Source organism: Periophthalmus magnuspinnatus, chromosome 16 (genome assembly GCF_009829125.3).
Source record: "Periophthalmus magnuspinnatus isolate fPerMag1 chromosome 16, fPerMag1.2.pri, whole genome shotgun sequence".
Classification (NCBI taxonomy): Eukaryota; Metazoa; Chordata; class Actinopteri; order Gobiiformes; family Gobiidae; genus Periophthalmus; species Periophthalmus magnuspinnatus.
This window is the reverse complement of record NC_047141.1, coordinates 4,083,192-4,100,175: the sequence shown is the minus strand read 5'-3', so window position 1 is coordinate 4,100,175 and position 16,984 is coordinate 4,083,192. Positions and strand designations below refer to the sequence as shown.

At 42.2% G+C, this 16,984-nt stretch overlaps 2 protein-coding genes across 2 annotated transcripts in view; one reads left to right on the top strand and one right to left on the bottom strand.

Annotated features, from left to right (window-relative positions):
• Positions 1-16,984, bottom strand: part of tspan13a (tetraspanin 13a) — a 260,320-nt gene that overhangs the window by 19,589 nt on the left and 223,747 nt on the right. The window lies entirely within an intron of this gene.
• rnf183 (ring finger protein 183) lies at positions 5,584-14,575 on the top strand. Its single transcript, XM_033980769.2, has 2 exons — positions 5,584-5,751; positions 11,833-14,575. The coding sequence occupies exon 2, from the start codon at positions 11,848-11,850 to the stop codon at positions 12,814-12,816; it is 969 nt and encodes a 322-aa protein (XP_033836660.1). The 5' UTR covers positions 5,584-5,751; positions 11,833-11,847; the 3' UTR covers positions 12,817-14,575.

Below are 16,984 nucleotides of genomic sequence, written 5' to 3'. Positions count from 1 at the left end.
TAAACGATTACCGAGGTGTTGTTCCACAGTAGCGGACAGGCAGATTATAATACTATTTCTGCTATAGATTATACTACTACTACTACTACTAAATAATGCATCGGAAGCAAAGCTGGGTCTGGTTAATTCTTGGATGGTAAACCACTGGAAATACCAGGTGCCACAGTCGGGCAGCAGTGACCCTAATGCAAACTGTTGTGTCCTTTGGCAAGACACTTCACCAAACATTGCTTTCATCTGCACGTATAACTATTTGTAGTTTGTTAATTGATCTAGTAGTAGTAGACCAACAGTAGCCAGCTAGTTCCAATCAGAGGGACATTTCCGGTGTAATGTCTATGATGTTTTTACTGAGTTGACAGATCAGACAGTGGACAGGGAGCGTCAGATGTTAAACACTTTACTAATGCAGGGAAAAGGTCACAGGAGGACACTTCTGTGCTTACAAAAGGTACAGCTTTGTGTGTCAGGGCTAATGCTGATTTTCTAGCCTAATGTTTAAATAACATCGCTGGCTGAAACAATCTACACCTAAAAATAATCGGGTCATCCTTACAACAAGTTTAATTTTGTTATGTTACATTGAACATTTTAATAGAACTTAACATTAGCACTGACACACAAAAATGTACATTTATAAACACAAACGTGTCCTTTGATGAAGTTTTCCTCACATTATGTAACATGCCAGTCATTTACATTTCCCTGTCCACTGCCTGACCCCTAACCCCTAACCCATCAGCAGCTCCCTGTCCACTGCCTGACCTTTGACCCCTAACCCATCAGCAGCTCCCTGTCCTCTGCTTGATCTGTCAGGATTTATTGATTTTAGTGCGACTTGGCAAACACCTCATAGACATTACATTGTCAGAAATGGTCGACTGTTCCTCTGACTGGAAGTAGCCGTCTGTGCACAGAGCCAACTGAACCTGCGTTTGTTCTGTGCTTGTTTTGGTGTGTCTTACGGCCCGTGGCGCCTGTGGGGTACACCTGTACGCTCTGTGTGTACCTTGAATATCCACATTGACTCCAAATGGATGTCTCAAGTTACACATGGAGCAGCGCACACAGATTATTAACCAAACTGTTCACCGCTTCACTGAGGGCAGGGCTATAAAACCATTCAAACCTGTTGTTTCTGACAGGAGGGACACAGGACAGTGCTGGGTCTCTTCCTCCCTCCTATCCCAGTGCGCACAAGACAGCGCTACAAGTGTGTGTGTGTGCAGTGAGAGTTCTGAAGCACGGAGCACCCTCTTCTCCTGGTGTCACCCTCACACCAGACCTGTGGGTGCCATGATAATAACTTGATAAAATGTCTCGGTCTGCACAGGGCACACCTGTCCTGCTGACCTGCACATCTCAGTGTGTTCAGGACTGTCTGGATGTGAACCTCGCCCCACCTCATCCAGTGTTTTCATTCCCTGAGTAGGAAATCATGAGAAGATGATGCAAGTTTATTCAGTAAAGTGCAAAACTGAACAACAGCTCTTAAACTAAATGTGAACATCAGATGGAAATGAGAGAAAGTGAGAGAAAAGAGATGCTGACCTCCAGAGCTCTGTGCATCAGGTGTAAGATGGAAGTGTGCAGACAGAGAGAATGAGAGAGAGCAAACACAGGACCTGAGGGAGAGCAAACACAGGACCTGAGACACTGACGGAGAGCAAACACAGGACCTGAGACACTGACGGAGAGCAAACACAGGACCTGAGACACTGACGGAGAGCAAACACAGGACCTGAGACACTGACGGAGAGCAAACACAGGACCTGAGACACTGAGAGAGAGCAAACACAGGACCTGAGACACTGAGAGAGAGCAAACACAGGACCTGAGACACTGAGAGAGAGCAAACACAGGACCTGAGACACTGAGAGAGAGCAAACACTCCCCTTCATCCTCCACACTGATGCCAGCAGAGCCAGCTTAACCCTCTGTGCTTCTGTGACGTCGGTGCATTTGTGAGTTTGGACAATAGTTAACCAGACTCTGTTCTTTTGGCTCAGAAGGTGTTTAAAGTTAACGACAAGTGTGAGAGACAAGTCCATTTGATTTTACTGGAGACATATCAAATCTGTGCTTTCATTTTGAACTGGCCTAAATACAGAGGTGGGTAGCACTCAGTTACATTTACTTCAATCATTTTTTAAAGGAATTGTACTTTTCAGAGTCATATTTATATTGAAGTAACAGTACTCTTACCTGTGCTTCCTCTTCCCTCAGTGAGTGAGTCTAAAGTCACTTGAGTTTTATGTCAATTTGTGTTTCTTGCAGCTCCTTCAGATTCGATTTAGTTTGGCTCATTTTTGTGTCTGTTTGAAAATACTACATTTTATGACATATTTCACGTTTTATCCTTAAAATTACATGAATTACATTATGTCCTGACAGTTACTTGAGCAATACGTTTCCCAAATACTTTTTCACTCTTACTTGAGTCATTTTTGGACCACTCCGTTGTACTTCTACTTGAGTAATATTATTTTGAAGTAATGGTACTGTTGGCTACTCTACCATCTCTGGCTAAATTACTACTTCTTTGGCTGACTGAGCTGAAATGACGGTGCGTGGACTTTTTAAAAACTCTGAGGAGAACTTTCTGGACTACCACCTGATGACATCATACAGGGGGACTGTGCATTCAGGTGTGGAAGACTGAAAACTTCCAGGTTAGTTTGTTGAGGTAATGACAAAATGGTTGATTCTTAAAGCAGCTCATGAGGTCAAAATAAGTCAGCTGTGTACTGTCTGAATCATAGACTGTAGATGTAAATGGACATAGCTAACCTGCTAATAAGAAGTGATCATGGGCGCACTTCTGGCTCCATCAACTCTGGCTCCAATTCACTTTCTATTGAAAAACTGTGCTCATAAACTCAATGCGGTGAATAATTACGATGTTCAGAATGCATAAGATAAGTGACGATTAACTTTGGACCACTGCAAACCGTTTAAAATGAACTAGCTCTGTTTTTCACGTTTTTAAGATGGGGAAAAATCAGGTACAGACTTTAAAATAATGACTAAACATGTCACAAATCACAGCGAAAACACTGACCCTCATTTCATGTGCATTTAAAATGAGGGTTGGATTTAACCACACCGTGTTTAAGGAGGACAGAGGAATGTGGCTCTGCCTGATCTGTATCACACATGACAAAACACACATGTGATGAGCCAGATTCCAGCACAGATCTGGCACTGTCATTTAAAGGTACACTATGTATTGCCTGGAATTTTCCACAGTCTGGCATAAAACTGGTCCATTGTCTGCTGTGGAAAAGTACTATATACTTTAATGAATTATAATCCATTTGTGAAGCTTGGTGAGTTATGAAATACAAAAATGGTTTATTCTTTGTTACAACAGCATCCCAAGTGTCTCCTCAGTCTCTATACAGTCTCCCCACAGCATCCGAGCTCTGAGTGGAGGGTGGGACAGAGCCTTCACATTTAACTAAGCAAATATGTTGGGGTTGCAGATAACAGATAAGTTGTCGTGAATCAAAGAGTCTGGTTGTGCAATTGTGCACAAATGTCAAAGAGCTGTTGTCCCTCATACTGTCGTCTCGCCCTCAGCTGACAAAGGAAAATACATCCAGTGTATTTATACCATCAAAACAATCATACCAGTTTAGTCTAGTCCAAGTGGCTGGAGGCTGCTGGACGCACAAACAAGAGATACACCCGTGCAAAACAGATGGTATTATGAAGGTTCAACGCCAGCGGATGTCTCCATGAATAAACATTTAAAGTAAAGAGATCCATAACCATACAAGTAAAGATTTAGGGTAAAGAAGGACATAACACAGACTGACACACATCAGATGCATGTAGTTGTTGGCAAAATTCCTCTCTGGTCTCTTAAAGTTGTGAAAAGTGCTTATAAACTCATCATGGTGAATAGTTAGGATGTTCTGAATGCATAAGGTCAGTGAGGAATAACTTTGGAGCACTGCAAACAGTTTTAAATGAACTAATTCAGTTTTTCACTGTTTTAAGACTGCCATAGCGACCGTACATTCATGATTACTTTTACTTCCTGGGTCCTGGTTGGTGAATTTTGGTGACACTGTTTTATCCTCCTGATCTTCTGTTTGTTTGACTTTTCTGTCAACAAGAGTTTAGCTGAGAGCAGCACTGCTCCAGTCTGACCTGTTCAACGAGAAGAGAGGGAGGAAAGAGGGTGGAAGAGAGGGGGAGGGAGGGAGGTAAAGAGAAGGCGAGGGAGAGAGGGGGGAGGGAGAGGGAGAGAGGTAAAGAGAAGGCGAGGGAGAGAGGGGGAGGGAGAGGGAGAGACGTAAAGAGAAGGCGAGGGGGAGAGGGGGAGGAAGAGGGGGAGGGAGGGCGGGAGAGAGTGAGAGAGGGAGAAGAAGAGGGGAGGGAGAGAGGGAGGGAAGAGGGGAAGGGAGAAATTGAGGGAAGAGAGGGAGGGAAGAGAGGGGGAGTGAGGAGAAGAGACAGAAGGAGGGGAGAGAGAAAAGGGGGATGGAGGACTGAGTGAGGAGAATCGGCTTTCTATATCGCAATAAATCCTCATTTACCCATTCCGCAAAACACACCCTTGTCAAAATGACAATCCTCCCCATCTTCGATTACGGTGACATCATCTACAGGTCAGCATCAAAATTGGTAAAACCCCTCACTGTCTTCGCTCACTCATCAATATTTCTAATAACACACATGACCTACGTTCCAGTAACATTATCACCATGATCGCCCCACGAGTCCGTACATCCTTTGGTCGATCGTCATTTCAGTTCACTGCAAACGACTGGAACAATCTACAAAAAACTCAAAAACTTAGTACTATGATCCCAATAGCTTCATTCATCAACTCAATAAAATCTATAGTACGTGACCAGTGTACTTGTTTTTAACTCTGTTTTTAAACTCTGCTCACCCGTGTGTATATATGTAAATAGTGGAAAATAGTAAGTGTCTTAGTGTTGTTGTTTTGTCTTTGCCTGTGTGGATGTTATTCTGTTGTATGTTGAAATTTCTGCTTCTTGGCCAGGTCGGCGTTGAAAATGAGAAATGGTTCTCAACCGACCTACCTGGTAAAATAAAGGTAAAATAAAAAAATAAAAAAGGAGAGAATAGAGAGACAGAGAGAGACAGTGGGATGGAGGAGTGGGTGAGGAGAGGACCAGGAGGGAGAGGGAGGGGAAGAAAGGGGGGCAGTGAGAGGGAGGAAAGGGGTAGAGAGTGGTGAGGTAAGAGAGAGGGAAAGGGTGAAGGAAGGAGAGAAAGGAGAGAGGAGGTAAAGTAAGGCAGAGAAGAGAGCAAGAGGAGGGAGAAAGGGAAGGAGAGAGAAGAGGGAGAGAGTGAGAGGGCTATAGAAGTGAAGGAGAGAGAGCAAGAGATAGGAGGAGAGAGAAAGGAGAGAGGAGGTAAAGTAAAGCAGAGAAGGGAGGACAGAGATGAGAGAAAGAGGAGGAGAAAGAAGAGAGAAGGAGGAATAGAGAATTGAAGTGAGGAGAGACAGAGAAAGAGGAGAGAATTGAAGAGTGAAGTAGAGTGGGGTTGTAAAAGAGAGAGAGAGACAGAAAGAGAGAGAAATGCACATGCACCAGGGCGGGCGAGGAGTGGGCGGAGCTTGGAGTCCTCATAAGAAACCTGTTTTTGTCCAGAGCGGAGAGTGAAGGAGAGAGAAGGAGAGAGAGAGAGGACGATGAGGGAGGACAAGTCTGCAGCCGTTCGGACAGCTGACAGACCTGTGCTCTAATCCAGGACCGAGCTCCACAGGTGAGAAAGTCTGGATTATTTCAACTTTCATTTTAGTTTCAGTTTAAGATTAAATTTAACATTACACTTCAGAGCAACACCGCATTTCATAAACTGATGCTGTTCTGATCATTTCTCCATAAAAGTCAACATCTCTGTTACCGCCGCCTGAACTTTTTCAACATATTAAAAGTAGAACTATTTTAAATGTTTTTTTTAACATGTTTATGCAATTTTTAGACTAGACCAAAAGTCAAATTTGATGCAAAGCTACTGTACTATATATTATAGATTCATGTCATTATTTGCATTTTATTATAGACCTGGTGTAGTACTTGTTTAGACCTCATTTAGTACATGCTTATACCTGGGTTACTCCGAGTTTAGACCTGGTTTAGTCCTGCTTTAGACCTTGTTTTAGACTTTAGATTTTAGACTTGGTTTACTCCTAGTTTAGTCCTGGTTTAGTACTTGCTGGGACCTATGTTTTTATCCCTGGTCTAGACTCTGTTCATATGTGGTTTAGTCCTGGTTTAGTTCTTGCTTAGACCTGGTTTAGTCCTGGTTTAGCCCTGGTTTAGATCTGGTTTAGTCCTGGTTTAGTACTTGCTTAGACCTGGTTTTGTCCTAGTTTAGTCCTGGTCCAGTACTAAACTCGGACCAATGTTTTTATCCCTGGTCTAGACTCTATTCAGATCTGGTTTAGTCTTGGTTTAGTCCTGGTTCAGTACTTGCTTGGCCCTATGTTTTTATCCCTGGTCTAGACTCTGTTCTGTCCTGTACAGCGTATTACTGGTTTAAACTGTTTTCTAAGTGACATTTTACAGCTCAAGTGCGTCTGTGTCTGTAACTGCTATAATGTTACATAATTCTGAAATTCTTGTACTGTTCTTCAAAGAGTCCAGTCTCAAACTCTTTATTTGGGGCTGTTTGAAGGTCCTCCTTAGACAAACAATTGGCAGGTTTTCGTGTTTGTCTGATTCTGACTTGGTTTGGTGGATTGTACCTGTGCTAAATATTTATCAGTTTTAGTTGCGTGGGAGTAAATACAGGCAGTAGAGATCTTATCCAGACTTATTCTACAAAGTGGACTTTTCAGAGCTTCAACCATGTTATCGTTTTTACCTCTCACCGTTTTGTGATTCATGCACGTTTGAGTACCGTAATCGTTAATCGCTTACGGCTCCAATTCACTTAGCATTGAAAAAACGTGGTCCCTCTCTCTGTAACTGCTGCTGTCAGACTCGTCATTTTGGTTTTAAAATGTTCGTATTTTGCTGTTGTTTCCATAACTCAAAATATGAACATTAATAACAGACAAATCAGGCACCTTCTTTTCCCGAGGCTGCTCCTGCTACCGTTAGCGACAGGTTTGATTGACAATATTTTGAAGCGTAGCAAAGCATAGGTTTCAGCAGCGTTGCGTAGTCATATATTTTCTTTTTTAAATCCTCTACATGCTAGTGTGATGTGCAGCTATCCATTGGAGGATTATAACTTTAGAGCAGACACAAGCACAACAGGGCTGATTTTCAGATACTTTTTAAGGACGGCATTAGAAATAAGAAGACTTCCCTGGTCAGACAGTGAATAAAAATGTGCATATTTAGTAGTAAATTTGAAGGTAAATTATTACGCCACCAAAAAAAAGGTCACACATGCTAATATTTGGTTGCTCCACCTTTAGCTTTGATTCCGGCACACATTCACTGTGGTATTCTTTCGATTTTGCTTCTGTAATGTCACGAGATTTACTTCCAACTTTCACTACTTTGACTTTTTTTTTTGCATTTGTGCAGTAATATTAGCAGTAAGTTGTGTAATATGTCTACCACTAAAACGGCTCCTGTTACTGTTCTGCTGAGACGCTCTTGGGCTGAATCACAAACACAATATCAAGTTAGCATTTTCTTAAGCTTTTTTTTTTTTTTTTTTTTTTTACAATTTTTAGACGTTAAATACATCATTGTCACTTGATACTGAAATGTGACCTGCTGAACTAATCCGAGAATGAAAGAACTCGTGTGTAGAGCAGGTTGTGTAGGACTACAGGTTTAGCAGGTCTGATGCATACCACAGGGAGACTACAGACATAAACAATTACTTATCTTGTTATTTGAAATCTGAATTTAATTGCGAATCATCTTGCAGACTTATTTTATGACTTTGGAGAAGGAAACGGAAACGTGAATTGCAACGTTCAAAGTTCAAAACAAGTAACTAATTTCAAATGTTAAAATAGGGACATGATAAGCAGACCAATCATTTTCCTCAGAAAGAAGATTTTTTTTACATACAAGATACACTGTGTAACTTTTCTAGTGCCTGCTCGTCTCCATGGAGATAGTGTTGCTTTGCTTTGCCTAGAATGTTCCAGATATGGCATTAATCGGATCTGTGTTGCATTTACTCATTTCTAGGTGTTTTAAAGGCTTTAACACTGTAAAACATTCAACATTCTTGCGGTGAGACAGATCGCCTCTCCACAGATCTGACCTGTAACTTAGCCAGAGATCACCTGCTATAGTTTCTAGAGTCCCAGTTGGAGCTGACGTCACCGTAAACGTCATCACAACAAAGCGCCGCATGAATCGATGGAGGTGAAAACGGGAAGATCAGAGTAATGACGTCTTGAATACAGGAGGATAAAGATTATTCAAAAAGCATGGCTGAGTAACCTTTACACCAGGAGCTTTCTGGTTCAGTTCTCAGAGACTCTCCAAAGCCCTCCAGGTCCACTCAGACTGTGTGGCTGCTCCTCTGGCTCTGCTCTTAACAATGTCACGTTTTGCACACTGCACAAAGTAATGGAGTCTGTCTTGGTGTAGTTGTAACTGCACTGGACCAAAAGGTTTGTCTTTGTGACTTTGTTCAGTATACGGTGTCTTATTTCAGGGCAAATGATCTAAATGCTCTTAAAATATTCCAAGTACTTATAAAAAAAGTACACAGACCTGTATATAAATAGTTAAAAAATTCAAATAACTATATAAACCTTAAAGAGTATATATGGAACCATCCCACCAAACCAAGTCAGAATTAGGAAAACATGAAAACCTCATATGCACTTTAAACCTGTCAGAGCAGTGAGGATCCTTGTGAGGACCCAGAGACCGACTCCAGATCCTTAGTAGGGTCTTGGTCTTGGTCTTGGTCTGGACTCTGGTCTCAGAACTGTGGCCTCGGGACTCAAGACTCGAGAGTACCTCTGCAGAGTTTTGGACTCTCCTCTCCACATGACAGCTCCATGTGTGAGTGACATAATGAGGTTTCACTTTAACTTCACATGTGACACTGTCCACAGAGGCAACTGTGTCAACGCACATGTTTCTATGGCAACTGTAATGAGTAATACTCTAAAATCACTTGAAATGACAATATTTAAGAAGATTTTGAGGCACTGTACCTGATTTTTTTGAAAAATGTGAAACTCTTAAATGGTTTGCAGTGGTCCCATGTTATTCCTCACTGACCTTTTGCATTCTGAACATCCTAATCATTCACCACAATGAGTTTATAAGCAGTCTTGCCATCATGAAAATGCTAACAAGAACTAGCATGCTAACTGATTCTTGTACAATAATACACTTAAAATCAAATGCAAACAGTTCACAGTGGACTTATTTTGACCACAAGATCTGTTTATACAATATATCTGTACTGAAGCATTTTGCTCATATACATGGCTGCTTGTAGATTAACAGTTAAATAATAAAGCCCCACTGCATAACATTACAGCATATACATAGATACTTTGAAAATCATGGGTGTGTGTAGTCAAAGCTTTTTGTTATGACCTTTTTGACTTTGCTTGTTTTGGTCTAAACATCCGCTGGGCCCAGTATTTGGTAGATTTCTGTCATAGTGGTGAGATCATTATGGTCTGGCATTACAGCTTCAAGGTTGAGGGTTAGATTACCAACCAACAAACACTTCGTTCTCCCTGCGTCTGGGTGCCTCCTAAAGCTAAAACATGCACAATCCTCCAGCTAGCTACTAGGGTTGTCAAAAGCATCAAAAATCCAATACTGAAACTAGTATTTAAAGTAGATACTCATTTGTGCAGGTATCGATACTAAAACAGTCCCATTCATAGGACAGAAATCAACCTGAATATCTTTATAATGATGTTGAGCTGTATCTTTCACAAGTATAAGACACACACAAAGAAAGTACAACCATTCAATGTGGAAAATCACAGTATATCGTCTAAAGAAAGACTGTTTTTTATTATCGTGGTATTGGAATTGGTATCGAGTCTATTCCTTTGTATCAAAATGGAATCAGATCTATAGAAGCCCATAGCTGCAGTGGTATTAGAAGTATGGTTTGTATGCAATGAAAGAATGAATGAGGTTTATCTACACATACTTTGTTTTAGGCTGGACTTGTAAAATATGCACATACCTTCAGGTACTGCAGTGTCTGTGGTTGTTGTAGTAGTGGCAATAGCATTAGTAGTAGTACTAGTAATAGTCGTAGTCATAGTACTCATAGTAGTAGTAGGTTACTATTAATCTAACAGGTTGTGGTAGTGTAGAGATAGAATTACTTGGAACAGCAGTACATTACTGGTCTGACAGGTTTACAGTGAATTACAAAAATAGACACGATATGCAAATACGGGTTAGGTTAGTGGAGCATTTAGCTTGAACAGAGAGGAGACACATTTGATCCAGTAGGTTCATAGTGGTCCATGGTGTATACTAGTCTATGTGTCTTATATTTGTGAAAGATACAGCTCATGATCAGTCTAAAGATATTCAGGAAAGGTTTCAGTATCGATTAGTATGCATCGTTTGACAACCCTACTAGATCCTTAGGTGTGCAGTGTATATTTGCCTTCTCTGCTTAAGTGTGTTCATATCACTTTGCAGGCGTCTTGGTTAAAATGTGAAAATGACAAACTTAAAGCTGGAGTCTAAAGGGTTAATGAGTGACTGGTGCGTTCAGGGCCTTCCGCAATGTAGGAATGTACGTAACTCAAAACAAACACTAGTCTGGTCGAACAGGTTTATGTAACACGACAAGAAAATATCACTATGTCAATACACAACAGAACACTCAGAACCTCCTGGTGAGAGGGAGGAGACAGGATAACCACTCTGCCACAGTCACACAGGGAGAACATGCACAGTTCGCTCAGAGAGATCAAGAGTCTAACCCACAACCTCCTGGTGAGAGGGAGGAGGCAAGGCAAGTTTAATTGTACAGCGCAATTAGTCCACAAAGTAATTCAAAGTGCTTTACAGAATAAGGACATTAAAATCACAATACAACAAATCATAACATAAATAATCATTTAAAAAATCACCATAAAATGAACATAAAAGAGAAGAGGCAGAATAAAACCCCCTGGATTTAAACATTGTCAAAGTAGAGGCCTGTCTCACATCTTCAGGAGACAGGATAACCACTCTGCCACAGTCTCTTTCTGCTGCAATAAACAAAGTCCAGCCTCTTAAACACACAGAGATAAATGACACGCCCTAAATAATAATGTCACTGGAACATCGTGACTCAGCGTAAAATGTGTGCCGGCTCTTTAAAGCTGCTCTGTGAGACATGTGGAGTCGGAGCTCACTCACCAAACAGGCTTTGATATCACACTTTACATCAGACACAAAGTTCTCTGTTCTCGGGTCAGCAGTTTCCAGCTTTGAATATGATGAGGAAGCATCTCACCCTCTCCTCTGCATCCTCTGACCTTCTCCTCTACATCTTCTCTTCCATCTGACCCTCTCCTGTGCATCCTGATTTTCGCATCCTCTGCTCTTCTGACCCTTTTGTCCCTCTCCTCTACTACTCTGACCCTCCCCTCTGCATCCTCTGCCCTTCTGACCCTCTTCTCTGCATCCTCTGCCCCGCTCCTATGAATCCTGACCTTCTCCTCTGTATCCTCTGCTCCTCTGACCTTCTCTACATCTTCTGCTCCTCTGACCCTCCCTTCTGTATCCTCTGCTCCATCTGACCTTCTCCTCTACATCTTCTACTCCTCTGACCCTCTTCTCTGCATCCTCTGCCCTTCTGACCCTCTTCTCTGAATCCTCTGCTCTCCTTTGCAACCAAATTTTCTGACTAATCTTACGTCTTTCTTCTCAGGTGTTGTGATCAACCATGAGTGACTCCAGAGACAGACAGAATGATGGCAGACCTCCTCAGCAGAACGTCAAACCCAAACTACCCAGCAACAACACCGGCAGTACACACCCCATGCACCAGAGGGACGAGTCGTGCTGGAAGGAGAAACCCAAAGTCCACCGCTCACGTAGCATCGATTCCATTCGCGATCGCGGGCGGAAACGAGACCGCAATCACCAGGGAGAACGGAGGCAACGAGGCCGCAGTGAGGAGGCGAGGAGACGAGACACGAAGCAAGGCGAGGCGGAAAAACGCAAGAAATATGTCCCAGAAAATGACATAGACGATACAGAATGCGCCATTTGCTTTTGCGCGTACGACAATATTTTCAAAACGCCCAAACTGCTCTCTTGCGGACACACTTTTTGCCTGGAGTGTTTGGCGCGAATTAACGTCACATCGATGGAACTCAAAAGCTTGCCGTGCCCCGTTTGCCGTGAAATCACCCAAATCCCACACGGACAAGATCTACCGCGCCTCGGCACCAATCAGGACATCCTCCAAAAACTGCCCCCGCAAATGCAGCGAATCCTGTCCATACGATTCAAACGCAGCCAGGGCAAGCTAATGCTAAAGACGCAGCAACAAGCTCACCAGCAGGGCGCGCCGATGAGTCCGACCAATGTGAAGTCTCTGTCCACCAAAAAGCCGTCTAGCCCAGATGCCCCGGTTGCAGACACTGTGGATTTGGAGCTGGGCGTAGAGGCGCGGACAGTTGTGAACGTGGGCCGACCTCCGAACCGTGTGCACGGGAGACTCAGGAGGCTGTTCCGGTCGGATCGTTGTTACTACACGGTTGTCGTGACCATTATAACCATTACTGTGATTCTGATGCTCATCGGGATCCTGGCCTTCGTCATTATCCCAAACGTGACGATGCACAGGCTGCCAAACAGTTACAATGGAAACCAAACCTCTGGACAAGGCGTGGATGACTCACCATGAAGGACTGTACTAGTTTATGTCAGGGAATACCTAAAGGCGCACTGTGTAACTTTTCTGGTGGGGTATCTGCCACATGACTGGAATGTTTCACAGTATGGCATTACATTTCACTATCTACCTTTTTTTTTTTTTCAATTACAAGCATTTTCCTTTGTTCAAAAATACAATTAAAAACTTGAGTAGGGTCACCTCTCCACAGATCTAAATTGTAACTTGGCGTGGTGGCGTCACTTGCTTGTTTTAATGTTGTTTGATGCTGTACTGTGGAATATTTGGAGGAAAGCAACAACATCTCCATGGAAACCAGCAAGTGGTGGACTTATTGATCTATAATAATAACTGGATAAGACATTCCCCCTCTGTCTCTGTGTGAGCTCGACTAGTGGCCACACCGGGTACTGCAGCTCCAGCCCAGACTCAAACCTCCCATAGAACACAATGCATTTTTTGTGAATTGTTTAAATCCTCAAAGCGCCAAAAAGTTAGTTTTGTAAGATTTAGCCTAGCCCCGCTCTGAGTGGTGCACGTCTCTGACATCACAGGGGTGGGAGGAGCTAGACCTGTATTCAAGAAATAATGCAACAGAAACACACTTGGAAAAGAAAAACACTGGCATTTCGTGCCAATGAGCTCAGGCCACTGAAAACAACACACCATCTTTGGTTCATCTTCAGATCTTATTATACTTCCATGGATGGAGGCCAAAAATGTTGCACAGTGCACCTTTAATTATAATAATACTATTATTAACTTATTAAGGGCCTTTGAACCAAAGTGCCATTGCCACAGTTTGGAGATTTTATGAGTCCTGTTGGGTTGTATACTTGGATACTCATTTCCATGGGCTGTAATTACACTGTTTTCAGGATCAGTTAAGGTCTATCACAGTGGTTGAGTGGAGAATAATCTTGCCTCACAGCAGGAAGGTCTCTGGTTCGACTCCTGGGGGACGTGGGTCGTTTCTGTGCATTTTCTCTGAGTGAGTTTCCTCCAGTTTCCTCCATCAACACAAAACATCCTCCAGATAAGGTAGTCGTGGCTGAGACTGGATGGGTCCCAACATATTTTACAATACTTCATAATTGTGGCATTGACCATCATGCAAACCCACCTGTGATGTTCAGTAATGTACTCCACCAGCACGTCGTCATGGTGATCATGTGAATGAAAACTACCTCTTGTACCCCGGCGGCACGTGTAAATGAAGAGCCAATACAATCTCAAATCTTCATGGACACGCGCAAGGTTCCTGTGACTAATTTTGTGCCAAAACTTTGTACAATGTGCAAAATGTTCCTCAGTGAAGCTTTATTAATAAGCTTCATAGTCTATGAAAGCGGGAGCAGTGTGCAGAGTGAGGACATGGGCTTATTTTAAAATATACTACCATAAATGTAAAAATATTTTGTAAGTAATTGCCCCACGTTCTTTCTCCTCACTAAATGGACTTTGCTGTTTGTATTAAATATATGTAAAAATGAAATTATATGAAGGTGACGGGAGAACTGTCAGCACTGGACACTGAGAAGAGATTTTTTTTTGCACAAATTTAAACAGAAAATGTATCAGAAACACATCTGAATGCTAAAGCTAAAGCTAACTGTGAAATCATGCATCATAAACTTTAATTTACTAAATGCACTTTCTGACTTTGAGTATTTAAATCTGAAGGAAAAATTAGCTCTATCTGTTCATGCATCACTGTAAATACCAAATATGACATTTATATTTGTAAAGTAAATAAAGTTTTGAGAATAAACATGCTGTTGTCTTTCAATCAAATAAGAATAATAATAAGAATAAGAAGTGGACTAAGTGAGTGTGACGTCACTCACAGCACAGGGTGGAGCAGTTATAGGGGTGAATTTGGAGCCGAGTTGCACATTTGGAATTCTGACTACGAGTATCATAGCAGCTAAAGAGCCAATCCAGAGCAAGGCTGTTGAAGGTAACACCCCTTCCCGTCCGCACCTCTGGTTTAGCAGAGAATGGGTGCTTAGCAACGTCGTCAATCAAACCTGTTGCTAACGCTAGTGGAAGACCTCAGGGAAAGAAGACGCCTGATTTGGCCCTTATTAATGTCCATACCTTGATTTACAGACACAATACTGAAATTAAAAACAAAAACAAAACAGGATTATGTAGAGCGGGTTAATATGAACATTTAAGAGCAAAATGACAAGTGTCGATGGAGCCATGATACTGTGATACAATGGTTTATATGACAGGTTAGACTACTCACTTCTCTAAAACATAGTTGTATCATTATATATAGGATTTTACTAAAAATCTTGTGTGGTTTTCTCTATTTTTGTCATTTTGGTGAATTTCATAATGTTGCTTGTCTAAACTGCACAGTAGTTAAGACATCTAATAACATCTTTATTTTGTTAAATCTATGTTTAAGATACTTCCTATATTTTACAAACTTTGTTTTGTACTTTTCTTAGCAAACTGTCACTTAACTAAAGTTAAACTATGATAGTTTTGTCACTGTGACATTTACCACAGGTACTATTCCACCAAACCAAGTCAGAATTAGAAAAACATATTCATCTTTAAACACATGCAGGAGTGATCATGAGGATGGGTTAGGATCCAGAGGGAAGAGTCGGGCGGACCTGGACAAAAGTGTCCTTCTCCTCTGATATCTGCAGCCTGGACACTGCAGCGACGCCCAAATGGAGCCAGGTGCATTCTGGGAAGATGGATGCGATGGGTCTTGGAGGATTTTGGTGCCTCTCCTCAGAAGGACAGAGTTCATAGATGAGGTCTTATTCTCAGTATTCTACAGCCTGCTTCCATCCTACAGTTGAGACTCACAGGAGACGCAGGAGAAGGTCAGAACTCTCTATGAGGGTGGACATGACGCTTGACATTGAACGCAAGGTGGGTGAAGTGTCTTGCCCGAGGACACAGCAGCAGTATTTGTCAAAGTTACTCATACACTTGTAATAGCCCACTAATACTGCTACCTAGACTATTTCCGCAACAAATACTGGTCCTTCTGCAGGGGCCTTGGTCACACTGTTTGCCTTGAGTCATATTCTATCAATTTCATGACGCTCCGCCTCTTAATGATCTGATTATTTTCAGGTCAGGAATCAAGTCTTTTTTCCTTTACGCTTTATACCTTGTACCAACAGTGTGTCTTTGAGGTGTGGCTAGTTTGTGATGAAGTCAAAATTACACAGAAGCCAATATTTCTTTTACAGTAAGGACAAAAAAAAAAACATAAGAGTGTTCATTTGTGGTCAGATCTATGGGTTTCAGAATGATAAAGAATTAGAACCATTGCCACAGCAACTGACAATTTAAAACAGTAAACAGAGACACTGGGGGTTAAGGGAGTTAAGTGTTTTGCCCAATGACACAACAACAGCATTCATCTGTGGGAGCTGGAATCGCACCACCAACCTGTGAGTCAGTGGATCTGACTCTGCCGATGATGTTTATGTCAAGAGCAGGAGTCGAACCACCAGCTTTTGCATCAGCGAATAAACACTGACATTCTGTCGTCCGAGCTACTATTGTGAAGTCCTTAAAATGTCACCCCTGAAGCTGAAACTCAGGAATAAGAGTACGCCCACTGTTACTACCAAATACTTTTAAGTAAAACTGTGTGGGGTACTATTCATTACCTGCCTTCTATATTGCATCAACAACATAGTTTAAAGTGGTTTAAAGTTATTCTGTAAAGCACTTTGAATTACTTTGTGTATGTGCTATACAAATAAACTTGCCTTATCTTGCCTTGAAGTTCAGATATCAGATGTTTTAGGTTAAGGTTAGGAATAGAATAGAATCCATCAGAGAAGGACCAGAACCAGAGGAGAACCACTAAAGGAGCAGAATGGAACCACAGAAGGACCAGAGGAGAACCAGAGAAGGAGCAGGACCAGAACCAGAGGAGAACCAAAGAAGGAGCAGAGAGGGACCAGAGAAGGAGCAGAACCAGAGGAGAACCACTAAAGGAGCAGAGAGGAACCAGAGAAGGACCAGAGGAGAACCAGAGAAAGAGCAGGACCAGAGGAGAACCAAAGAAGGAGCAGAGAGGGACCAGAGAAGGAGCAGAGAAGAACCAGAGAAGGACCAGGACCAGATGAGAATGAGCAGAGAAGGACACTAGGCACACTATGACTCAAACTTGACGCACTGAGGACGCCCA